The sequence below is a fragment of the Spea bombifrons genome, chromosome 1, assembly GCF_027358695.1.
Source record: "Spea bombifrons isolate aSpeBom1 chromosome 1, aSpeBom1.2.pri, whole genome shotgun sequence".
Lineage (NCBI taxonomy): Eukaryota > Metazoa > Chordata > Amphibia > Anura > Pelobatidae > Spea > Spea bombifrons.
This window is the reverse complement of record NC_071087.1, coordinates 121,548,378-121,561,337: the sequence shown is the minus strand read 5'-3', so window position 1 is coordinate 121,561,337 and position 12,960 is coordinate 121,548,378. Positions and strand designations below refer to the sequence as shown.

At 39.1% G+C, this 12,960-nt stretch overlaps 1 protein-coding gene across 1 annotated transcript in view; it reads left to right on the top strand.

The window, feature by feature from the left end:
• The first annotated feature begins 970 nt into the window (after positions 1–970).
• The window catches only part of ULK1 (unc-51 like autophagy activating kinase 1), a 42,328-nt gene continuing 30,338 nt past the window's right edge, over positions 971–12,960 (top strand). The window contains exons 1-3 of the mRNA XM_053471558.1: positions 971–1,556; positions 2,900–2,992; positions 3,082–3,123. Coding sequence (XP_053327533.1) covers positions 1,467–1,556; positions 2,900–2,992; positions 3,082–3,123 — 225 coding nt within the window. The 5' untranslated portion in view covers positions 971–1,466. The remainder of the gene's footprint in view (positions 1,557–2,899; positions 2,993–3,081; positions 3,124–12,960) is intronic.

The following is a 12,960-nucleotide window of genomic DNA, read 5'->3' as shown; positions in this document are numbered from 1 at the left end:
TAGTCCTGTATCAACTTAAATCCCAATAATAAAACTAGTCCACAATGGTAATTTATTGAGGTGGCCTACATTAAAAAAAAAACTTCCATTTAAAAACTGTGGTAACGGAATTTTACTTATGGCTCAACTGTTTATAAATTCCCACAGCCATCCCCAGGGATCCTTTGTATAACAAAAAAACACCTGCATCTTCCCAGCATCCCCATGTTTTTTGTTTTTAAAAAAGCCATCTTCCCCCCAAGCCCTCCAGGAAAAGATGGGGGGCTGCGGTAGGCCCAAGACCCTCCTGAGTCTGGTAAGGGGAAAACGCATTTTGACTGCATCAACCTGTCCATACGTACTACTAATAAAGTGAGCCAGTAGCTGCCATCAGCAGCACTTCTCAGTAACACAAAGGGAGACAATGCCATGGAAACAAAGCTAACCTGCGTCCCTGATCGCTTAAATAGCTATTGGGCATCACAACCCCATTTTAACCGATTGAATGTTCATAAAAAAATATATAATGGTGGTTGACTACCCTTTTGTGAGAAAATATGTCTCTTTCCTTGCATAAAAAAATATTAATAAACTTTACTAAATATCAATTGAGGAAGCAAAGACAATTATTGTTTCACGATTTAAATTCTCTCCAAATGTTAAGGATCCTAACCTTATTGTTTACTTCTTTCAAGTATAAAGTATTAACCCAAAGTCATTCAACATAACCTTTCATCTCGTAATAACGCGCTGGCGTCATTTGGGAAACAAAACTTCCTCTTAATGTAGAACAGTAGAATTTTTCATACTAGAAGAACATAGAAAGGTGAGATTCGGTCTTCGTAGATTAACACCGCCGGTAAACGAGAGGCCTGAAACACGGCGCATGCGTAGTTGCGGCTGTCAGATTGAACTCAACTGCGCAGGCGCGGCTGCTGCTATCGCTATAGGACTGTGTTGTTCAACCACTCGGGGCCCTTATTACCTCCCCTGTAATAGAAGCAGCTGCAGACCGATCGGGTGTTCTTCACCTCCATCCAGACAGGGAAGGCCTAAACAAACCGAGTCAGTAACTATTAGGCTGGACAGTGACAAGCTACGGTGGGAACGGATGACATTCCAGGTTGCATCAGCCTTGTAACAGCTCCTTATTATGGGTTTCATCAACCACTTTAAAGGAGGGGGACTCGATTTCTGTCCACTGTGGTAGGGGATCTGCCACCCACCCCACCTACACTGCCCTCACCTCACTTTTATGCCCATTAACATGCATCAAGGAGGCTCAAAGAGCCGGGAGCAACAGCCAATGCAAGTGGCATCCAGGAGTGTGATCCTCAGCTGCAGGGAGGTTGACAGAAGAGCAGCCTTACTGTTCCAGCTGGTCCCCAGCTCTTGATTCGGACTGTATTTTAAAGACCACCTTTACTAAGTTATTATTCATTAAAACCCCCGGCCACCCTGATACCGATCGGATCCTGGAGCTGAAGATGGAGTCGGTGGGGAATTTTGAGTTCAGTAGGAAGGACCTGATCGGACATGGAGCCTTTGCTGTTGTTTTTAAAGGCAGACACAAAGAGGTAAACTCGTATATGAAGGTTTATGTCCTATGTATCTTTTATTATGAGATGGGGGTGCCAGGGCCGGATATGAGATTTAAATGGGGCACTGCCCTATCTTCATAGGGATTAAGATTATGTTTAACTGAGAATCCGAATCCACAGGTGATTGGACTGTACCCATCAGTAATGCTGAGTATACCGATTCTTTTTTGTTCATAAAATCCAGTTGTATAGTCGGGTTCCAAGGCCTCATTGGTCCTTTGTTCAGATACTGAAAACCATGAAGATCCTTGATCTTTTAAGAATTTATGAAATTCCCCCCCCATGAATAAGATGGGCCACTAGTTGTCTTCACTATACTATAAACATGTCAGTGGCCAGTATGGCACATACTTTGGTCCAACCTTACTGAGCTTCTGCTACAGCAAGCTTGGCTGGACCTTGATAATGTATAGCCACTCAGCCTGCTTATCTATTGAACTATACACTATGCAGGGCCAACTCAGCCCTTCTAGTTGGATTAACCAGCCAGCCTCGGCCCTTTGTAATATATAATGGAGCAATTTTTCCTTTTAGTGAATAGATGTTGGGTGTGTGTTTGTGTATCGATGCTTAGACATATAACTCACACTGTTTGCAAAGTGTATTACGCACAAACACAAAGTAATCCCACTGGCATTGTCCACAATCTGAATATGTATAACACCTTAATTCTTCTTTTGCGATGGACAGCCGAGGAGGACATCAGCAGGGGGTAAAGATGTGTGTAATATGAGTGTTTATCTGCTAATAACAGCACATGACACGGGACACAGTGGTGCAATTTAATAGGGTACACTCTATTATACACCACTTCGCTCTTCTAAGATTAGATTGATTCTAGGAATAGTTTCACAGAACACAAGTGAAATCCATCTTCTGCTGGCTCAGTCTGTTAATGCTGTAATTAATCCTCCCCATCATCATCAATTTAGATTTGTTTTCTATTAGTACTTAAAAAAACTCCCTCATTCGGGTAAGTTTCTCCTACAAGATGCTGAGCTGCCCCTGTATAGTGCAAAGGGTAAAGAAACATCACTGGTTAAACTATTCATTACACAGGGCCGGCTAAGCTGATTGCGTTTTGGCCCTTCATAATGTATAGTGAAGTCAAGGAGTTGAAGCCACAAACCCTTTAGTGAATAACCTTCTTTTGAGGTAACAAATGCAGCAAAGGGCAAGTCCGGACATGTGGGATTAGGGCACGTGGTATCTAACCGTGTATGGAATGGGGCATTTCCCGTGAAACATACATAACACGCTTGAGTTCCAGGTCAGCCCCCGTCGTGATCTTACTCTACTTTATATCTCATTTATTTCAGAAACAAGATTTGGAGGTTGCTGTAAAATGCATCAACAAGAAAAACCTGGCGAAATCTCAGACCCTTTTGGGGAAGGAGATAAAAATTCTAAAGGTGGGAGAACTGTCTTATGTGGCATTCTGGTATTTTAGCAGTTCTGATGATGTCATCAGCATGTAACTTATTTTTTTTCATCATTTTAGGAGCTGAAACATGAAAACATTGTTGCTCTGTATGATTTCCAGGTAATGATTTTATATAAACATTAAATCTGAAAGTCATGTTATGTGTTTTGGATACTTAATTTACTGTGTTGTGATTGCTATAGTATAAATCAGCAACATTTTTGTGCATTGTTGGCACCTGATGATACATGTAAATGCATGTGCAGCTGTGGCAGTAGATGTCCACGTATTACAAATGTAATTTGTATATTAAAAAATGTTTTTATTTTGGTTTTGGCTTATTTTTAAAAATGGCTACATCATCATCCATTCAAATAGTTCCCCTTAGATACACAAGCCGTGCTTCCCTGTCACGTGCTCTCTCTTCTTGTTTGTTGACATTCCACTTTGTTGTATCCTGATTGGTTTGTCTGTTTTGTAACGTCACGGGATTCTAGGAAAGGCCCGCCTGGCTGTCAACGTGCGTTGCGTGCTCGCGGAGGCCTTCGGGAGTTGTAGTTCTTTGTTCTTATATAGCCCGTTATCTCGCTGGGGAAATAAACTACAACCCCCAGATATTTTTGCGTCTTGTAAACAGCTAATTATTTTGGCAGCCGTTTAGCCGATTCTTAGTAAGAAGTGTTAGGTTCCGTTGAGTCTTCCGGGATCTTGTTCATTTCTACTAGCGCGGGAGAAATGCAAAGTCATTCGGAGGCCCCACAACAAATAAATAGCTTTATTGAACTTTTCAGTAACATTGAAGTATGGGTACAGGGAGTTGTCTGTGGTATTCACAGACTGTAGGTTAGGGAACAGTCATTGGTATCCAAGTTAGGCTGAATTGCTTGACTGCTTTTGCCCCCCACCCCCCTGTTTTCTAGTGTAGTTTCTGGTTGTCATATCCATATGATACAACAGACTTAAAGGTGCAGAGCCAACTAGACCTACAGTAGTTATAGTGATAAAACATATTTTGTCAGGTTAATTAGTTTGGGGAGCAATGCGCTCACAGCTGATAACTATATTTAATCACAGTTACCTAGGTTGTGGTTCCCATTTCAAACGGTTCCGGTTAAAATGTACATCTTTTGTATTGAGACTAATCTGATGGTTTTATTTCCTTAATTATGGGTGGTTGCAGTTAGATATCTAAATGATTGTGATCTATTGGTGGGATAGTACTTGTAGATTAACAGTTAATTTTCATGTGGCGCATAGTGGATACCAAATAACTGGTGAAAGTCTCATAGCTTTGAATTTACGTTATATTCAGACAGTTAACATTGATTCATTTTCACTGTCAGACAAAAATAAAGCCTGGTGCTTTCCAGTTTGTGTGTTGTCGGGCCTGGAATTTAAAAAGTTAAGCCTGGTTTATTGTATGTCTATTTTTATAGGAGGTCTACGCAGCATTGATTTATAAACTATGCCTTTTCGTTTCAGTTACTTTAATAGTTTACAGAAATATGTTGAAAAGTAAAGGACTTTCCTGGTCTTCAGCAGAACTGAAGTTCGGTGACACGTAGGGCAAAAAATGGACAACGTGCTGCTTCCTTGTCCTTAATTTACCCTCCTTTACCTCGCTCCACCCTGTAAGGCAGCAAGAGCCATAATCATTTTTCACCTTCAACAAAAAATAAAAGAATAATTATATTTGTAGTAATGATCATTCAAATTGTGTGACATAGTTAAGATCTATTTCTACCATGTATGTTTACATGTACTAGTTCGGTTCTGTTAATGTAACAGTGTCAGATCCACTTTTTCTTTCATTTTTTGTCGTATGCTTTGTAGTTAAACAAAGGCTCATTGATAATTTTTTTTCTATTTTCCACAATATTGACACATTCTAGTAACACTGCTTTAGTTCCTCTTCTTTGCACTGGCTAAAAGTGGCAAGGAGAGGGCATCATGGGGTTAATAGCTATACCCAGATGCGGGGGGGCTCTAGGGTGGGTACACCGGTTTTTGTATATGTGCACATCATTTAATGAATAGAGGAATGGGTAGCAAAGCAAACATAAAATCGCTGCCCTGATAAATGAAAAAAATATATATCATGATTAACCCTTTACATAAACACACATTCGGATAAATCATGGGGAAACGTGGGGTTCGGAGAGACTGCCTGGCTATAGAGCCTACATATAGACCAAGTGTGTTTTGTAATAACTGCTATTTCTGTACTTAAAGTTTTGAAATAGCTATCTGTATTTACTTACAAAGATATCTCGCTGTGTACTTTGGACTCTTTAAATACTAATTACTGAAGTACCAGCAATAATCAGGCGGAAAGACTGTATTGAGGTTGTGTACCCCCCTTTTATGTATGGGAAGTCTTATACTATCATCCATTTTTTAGCATAATCATTATCTATACAGTATATAACTAGAATATAATGAAACAATTTTATATTTTATTATATATGTAAAATATAAATGTGCGTGTCTAGCACCTTTTTAAAGACTTGCTGGTCCTATATGCCATTCCATTTTTGTTCTTCTTCTTCGTGGTTCTTTGGCAATATTAAGCACTTCAAAAAAGGAAGTGATGCCAGACCGCAAGTATTGCAGTGGCTTCATCACTCTGCAACCTGTAATTTTCTGCGTTTTCATGTGTTGAATATTTAGGAAGACTCCTCTAAACCTGTTTTGTTATGCAACAAGCTGTAGTTAAGTTGTTATGTCAGTGGCGCAGGTACAATGCGCTAGGGTGTGCATCTAATGTACTTTGTCAATTTGTTGGCATGTATACTTGTAGTGATTCATAAATAATTTATAACATATTAGGAATATCCTGATATGTCATTGTACGTCTGGTTTGAATAGGGATTGCAGTTTCATATCCCAGTGTCCTAAACAGTCCAGGATATTAGATTTAATGCCTTGGGACAGCCATTCCATAATGTTGAGAGGGGGGTGATTAAAACAATTTCCGGTGCCTTTGTACAGGCGCTGTAAATGCTATGTCTGAATAGCGATTGGTATGACGACTGAATAGCAATTAGTGTGACGCCTGTAAAAATAATGCAGGTTAACACCCATGTTTTAAATTTATTGTTTTTAATTGGGCCCATTTTTCCCCATAAACACCTCCACCCTTTCAAAAAATTCTGGTAATTTAACAGGTAATCTTGCATTTGCAATTGTGAAAATGTAGGTCAGTGTGTCCAGGCTGTTCTATCCTTTTATTTACAGGTTTGCATATATTTGTTTGCCAGACTGGATGGGCCGAATGGTTCTTGCCTGCCGTCACTTTTACTTTCTATGATATAAGTGTCATATTAACCCCTTCATGACAAAGCTTGTACATGTACGGGCTTACAATGCATTGTTTTTAATCAGTTTAAGGACAACCCATTGTCCTTAAGGGGTTAAAATTGAACAGTGTATACAAGGCCTTTAACAGTGTCTCCTTTTAAAATACAGACTCTTATAGCTTTGTAAATATTTGTTTTTATTGTGGTCCAAATCCTTAGTAACCTAGTAATTTTAGATCAGACACAAGTCCACCAAATTCAGCCAATATGTAGTCCCTTTTAATGCGCTGAGGGTTTTAAATGTTGAAGAATGAGAAGGAACAGAAGGTTTCCATGGCGATTGCTCCATACCTAGAACTTTGCTCTAGAACTTCTCTTTATATATGTGGCTCACAGCTTCAATATAACATTCCAAAGTATAATAATGGATTGAAAGTAAAAGATGTGATCTGGGAGACGAAAAACAAATATATCAATGCCTTCAAAGAATTGCATTCATTTACAGTCAGTAAGAGCAACATTGTGTTGTTGACAACATTTGACGTTGGAGGAAGTTTGGCCAGGTTGCAGTAATTATTTTCAAAGCTTTGACTCATTGAGCTGTCATAGTTGGGCTATGAAGCAGTGGAAAGTTTAGTGCTCACTTGAGTCTTACCACATCTTGCGTGCACGGGTTACTAAAATTAATCCGTTAACTCAAGTGCAAGATTACTGAGCTGTGTGACAGGCGCACAAGTGTTTTAAGGAGGCCTGGAGAATGGGACTTAAAGGGAGACTCACACCCACAATTGTTTATTACTAGTATAAAATAACAGATTTTTCCTGTTTCAAAACGGCTATTCTTTGCACGTATATTTTATGTTTTTTCAGAGCTGTATATTTGTCTTGTGTAACTGTTATCTTAGCCCAATCTGCCTTGAGAGAAACAAAAGAAGAGCTCAATCAGAACTACCTCTCTGACTCATGAAAGTCTGTGGAGGTTAGGACTTCATTGACATTGCCATAAAACTCAGTGTGGTGTTTTAGTAGGGGAGTCACCACAAAATATCACAAATGCCTACAATGGCTTACAAGTTTTTATTTTATTGGAACAAAATAAGTAATTTTAAAGGTTTCTTTTATCCCTTGTTATCCAACGCTAATCTATTAAACAGACACATTTGCTTATTATCCTGATGCCTTGTGATTAACCATCGAATGCCTGTCTTAAATACCTAGAGGGACCCTCTGATTCCTGGAAGTGTGTTGAGGAAAGGACCTCATTACTACCATTGAGATGCAACTCAGTGTTGGTATCTGAGCAGGGATTACCAAATAAAATATTGCATGACTTTTTTCAAAGGCGACCTCCAGACCTTGAGAATAAGTGAGTCTATTGTAAGGTTATAAAAAAACCCAGGAAATAAAATGGACACACACATTATTATTAGGGATGCACCAATACCATTTTTTGAGACCATGTGATATATTTTCACAAAACGGAGCGATACTGACACTGTAGGATCAGTCAGTGAATCAGCATTGGTATAGGAGCTGAGTGGCGAGCGAGCGGCGCATGACTGACACTGACTGGGGCAGCATGCACTCGCTGGGTATTGGTTTCGGCATCGGAACAGTTTGCACGAGTACAAGTGCTCGTGCAACTGCTGTGTATTGGCACCGATACCAGTATCGATGCATCACTAGTTATTATTATTATCTTTTATTTATATAGCGCCAACAGTTTACACAGCGCTTAATGCAATACATATATTGAAGGGGTATGACAAGATGAGAATTGACAGACTAAGACAAAGCGATACATTAGGTGCAGAGAGCCCTGTTCGCAAGCTTACAATCTTGAGGTTGACAGAGGGGGGGTCTGATAAATAAACACTATTTTTAATTTTTAAGATATCAAAAAGCTGTTAAAGTGCATTAAGCTTTTTCTTCCTGTAAAGAAAACAATTCAGCAACCAGTACTTATATTAAAAATAAAGTTAAGCAGATCATTTGTAAAGTATAGTTGGGGGAGGTGAGCATTGGTTTAGTCAGTAAGGATGACCATGGTTTTTGGACACAGCTGGCTACAGTATTACTGGAGTAGTACAGGTAAACAAATGCTGTTTTAAAAGCTACTTTAAAGGAAACAGCTCTGCAACCCCTACTTTTAATGTAAGCAATGTTAATCAATGCTTAATCATTTTTGGTTTTGAGAAAAATTAAATGAATGCCTCTTTAAGTGTTACTCTTCATCTCCTTGAAAGAAGAAATTGTCTTGTCATATAATCAAAGCTAGATCATGATTTCAGAGACCCCAGGCATGGTGTCACATTAGGATCTCCTTTTTTACACCCTTACACATAATTGAAAGAATCTGAACCGATGAGCCTGTTATATTGTATCATCTGCTGTGGTCTGCAGCGGGGCCCCATGTTACCAGGGACCATAGCCTAGGTTGCTTTATAATTACATTATAGGCAAATGGCACCAAGTAGCACATATAATGCCACACAATGCTGATCAACCCCAAGGACCAGGCTATGTGTGGTCACCAATGCTGTGCACTACTCAAGCAGATGGAACACGCAAACGTTTTGGAGAACACAGAGGCCCTGGCTGTGCCGCTCAAGAGGGGGCCTGCATGTCCTTCCTTTCATCATCTATTCTAGATAAATATTTAATTTTCACATTGGTCTGTTGTCTGTTAAAGTCGTCAAGTACCAAGAGTAGTGCAGTTCTTTTTTAATGGAGTAGATGAGCACAGAATATGATTGATCTTTCAGTCCTGATCAGAAGAGATCCTGAAAATGTGCTCTGCTTATGTTACTAGCGGACCAAAAAAAAAATAAAATATGATCCAGTATCAACACTTGAAAGTCTGTATGTTCCCCTATTGACCTATGTTAGGTAGCGCCCCAGATGTACACAGTGTGTTTTATAACCAGCAAGTTATAAACTGGGACATAATCTTTAGTGGACCTAAGGCTTGATTCAGTGACCCTTCTAAATGTTGGGCTTCACGTTTAGTGTAAAGTGCATGGTTTGCAACTCCACCACCTCACTGATACCTAAATAGTGGCTCTGACTGCTTAAACTGATAGACAACAATTTCTTTCAAGTGACTCGATCGGTTGTGCAGTGTTAGTGTGAGTTCAAGGTGTACACTTTCATAAAAACTGTCCAGAATCCACAAAATGTCCAAAGAAATTGTACGCTCCTCACAACGCCCAATGTATACATGGGGGGCATTTAACCCTTTCAATGCTAAAACACAGCTTGGAAGTACTCTAAATGATATGCCACTGAATTAGCAATATATTTATTGCCATACCACGTTCACAGTCGCTTCCATAGGGATAGGTTGTTATCCATTTATATATATTTACACTTTCTTCCCAATATTCCGTATATAAATGTAGAATACAGAAATGTCCTTAATCTAAAACGTGTTTTTCTTTCTACTGTTCTGCTTCAACTATTTCTTGCTGAATGATGTTCTTATTGCCATTGAATTGTTTGTCTTTTAAAAAGGGTTAAAATTTCCTCCAGGCGTCTGCCGACATGACAGCTTTTGGATGTTAGTAACAATATGATAAATAGCAACAGTGCAGTTAGTCATGCCCATCAGCAGCTGCCTTGTCCACCTGTAAATACCTCCACCTGTCGCAGCAGGTGCATCCCAGGCTGCATCCACTGGAAAGTTACCAGTGCCAATGCCTGCGGGGCTGATGGGATTTAATATGTATCGTTTGGATCCGTTCGTAACTGAAATGAGAAGAATCCCCGGATCTTGTTGCAAGAAAAACGTGGGCAGTTAGTAGAAGATATGCAGTACCCCGTACAGTAGAGATTTTCGGAATGTATTCTGCTAACAAATGAGCCATGCCCGGCAGATAAGGAGTTAAATCCTAGTCTATGGTATTTCATTTCTAGGCTGTTGTATGGGAAAGTTTCGAAGATGCATCACACCAGCTCCTACTGTACACACTGCATGTTTTAAGACCTGCGTATTTACATATACGGTAGCTGAGATAAGAATAATTTATAGTTGCCCTTAGTGCATCCTTGTCCTAAACTTACCTACTTTAGGCAGTCTGTAACCTTATTTGTTTTTCCAAAGCGTGGGATTGTATAAGGTCAGGGATTTAGATGATCTGTATTCACATGAAAACCGAAACCAACCACAGAAAGACCGTTAACTCTTTATGCTTTATTACAATGTAACAGTAACTCTATATTATTATTATTATTATATTTTTTTATATAGCGCCAACAATTTACGCAGCACTTAATACAATACATAAATTCAAGGGGTCTGACAAGACGAGAATTGACAGACTAAGATAAACTGATACACTATATTCTAATATTAAATATGGTGCCCAAATTGCGATACAGCCATATTGACAGGCTGCAAAAGAGATTTTTCATATAAATGTACATATTTTATAACTGATATATAATGCACACATTTTTTTCTTTTATAAGTATTAACCCTTCCTGCTTCTTTTCACATCTCTAAAGCAGCCTTTTGTCTTTCATTACAATAAACATATTGTGTGAGAGGTCCCGGATACCGTTCTAGGGTACAGGTTTAATTCTCCATCCTCATTGTGTCATGATGATATACCTCCCGACTTGGCTCAATTGCTGTCAATAATCTTTGTCTCAGAAACCCCCGGAGTGTGAAGGAACAGATGTCCCGCTTAAGAAGCAGGTGACACAAGGTTACGGGTGGCAGGGCTGGAGCTGTATTAGAAGACGTCTTTACTAAGCTCAGTAAATTAATAGGCTTTGTTCATCTCATTGAATGGTAGATGAATAGTATGTGATAAACACCACCTACATTTTAAGGTCCAGGCTTACTCTGTTAGCTTCTTAATGCACTGACATTCCCATTATTTATTAACTACTTATTTACCCATACTCAACACACACCAATCAATCATAATCAGTTGATGAACAGATTTAATAGCTTATATCCGATTGAGCTGGAGATTTTTAGTAGATATGCATGCTGGTAACTATTCAGGGGTTGTTACCCTCATTGATAAGCAGGCAAGTCAAGCAGATATTAGACTACCATATATCTAGAATCTAAAACATGTAGTTTGTTGATTGGGAGTACATTATGATTATAATGATATTATCACTATAGTGACCACTTCAAACATTGTGCACCAGAACGGACATATACAGTAGATTGTAAGCTTATTTGATGGCCCTCCTTACCTTTAGTTTCTGTAAGTCAGTTTGTTATGAACAACTTATGTCTTGTTTACCAATTGTACAGTGCTGCAGAGTATGATGGTGCTATAGTAAATAAATAAATAAATAAATCATAATATATAAAACATTTTTACTTAACACTGGCTTATGGTTATAATAGTAGAACTGTACCACAGTCTAAGTAAAACGGTTCATTAACAAATGACGGAAATAACGGAGTTAAACAGTAGTTGCACTTTTTCTTTGTCCTGTCTAGTTCCTTGTGTATGATACATCCTCATAAAAGCCTAATGGACACTGATATTCTTTCCCTAATGGGCTATTGTAACATTTTTTTTTCTCTCTCTCTTTGGAATGCTGACATTCCTTTCCCTTCTACCCTGTGAACATCTGTACATTTATCTTCTTCACCGGTGTCAGAATGTACCCTCCAACCTCTTCATTGTTGTTTTATTTTCACTACTTGTTACAGCTCTGGTACCAAGCCCTTTTTTTCTCTGTTAGATTTTCTTGGCATTACAAGTGTGCAGCGCTTGTACTGAAAAGCTTTTGTGTCAAGCCACCCAAAAAAAAAAAAGCTTTGTTACATAAGAGGGCTGTCAGAATATCAGATGAAACAGACGGACAGTGCGGTTTTAATCTCGTCCAAAATAGCTTTTCAGGGACTTGGCAGGTAGTATGTCCTGTCTGCTTCTATTACTCACACGGTAATACGTTCTGTAAAAAGATGACAGGCCACACTTAGCCTGCTGTACCCCGGCCCTTTTGTCCTTAGCTAAATAGAATAAAAGCTGGCCTACGTGTTCCTTTCATAAACAGATGGCCTCCCATGGCCCCTTATCTTCCCAAGGCAGCTGGCTGCGGATCAGCTGGGAGAAAGGGAGGTGTCTCCATGTTTCTTCTATGCTGTTACCAGGCAGAACTGCAAAGACAAGCAATTAACTGCGTCTCTCTATGTGAATCTCTATGCACGCGATCTAAATGTACAAAATATCCGTCGCAACGTTATTAAACCTACAGTGATTTGGTTCAATGGCAGGCGGTTTGAAAAGCCAGTAAACTTTATTTTTTCTCTTTCTCCCTCCTTACCTGTTTTATTCTGCTTGTTATGTCCTGTCTACCCACTGTGCAGAGCTACAGAATAAGATGGCGCTATATAAAACAATAAATAAATAATATTTTTAAAACTTAAAGAAGACAATTGTTAAGTCGAAGTTGATCCCACGTACAAAGGCATGTTAAGTTACAAAAGCTTTCAAGACCTCGGGAATTTTCTCTTCAGACTAAATGCAACCTGCTAAGAGAAGTTCTAAGGATTCGATTTTCTCTAGGGCTGATAATGTAATATCCGTTTTTTTCTTGGTCAGGAAACAATAAAGCAAACCTTACTTTTGTAAGACACCGGCAGTGTCCGGAATTCGCTGTCGGGTCGACACTCTTGAAAATG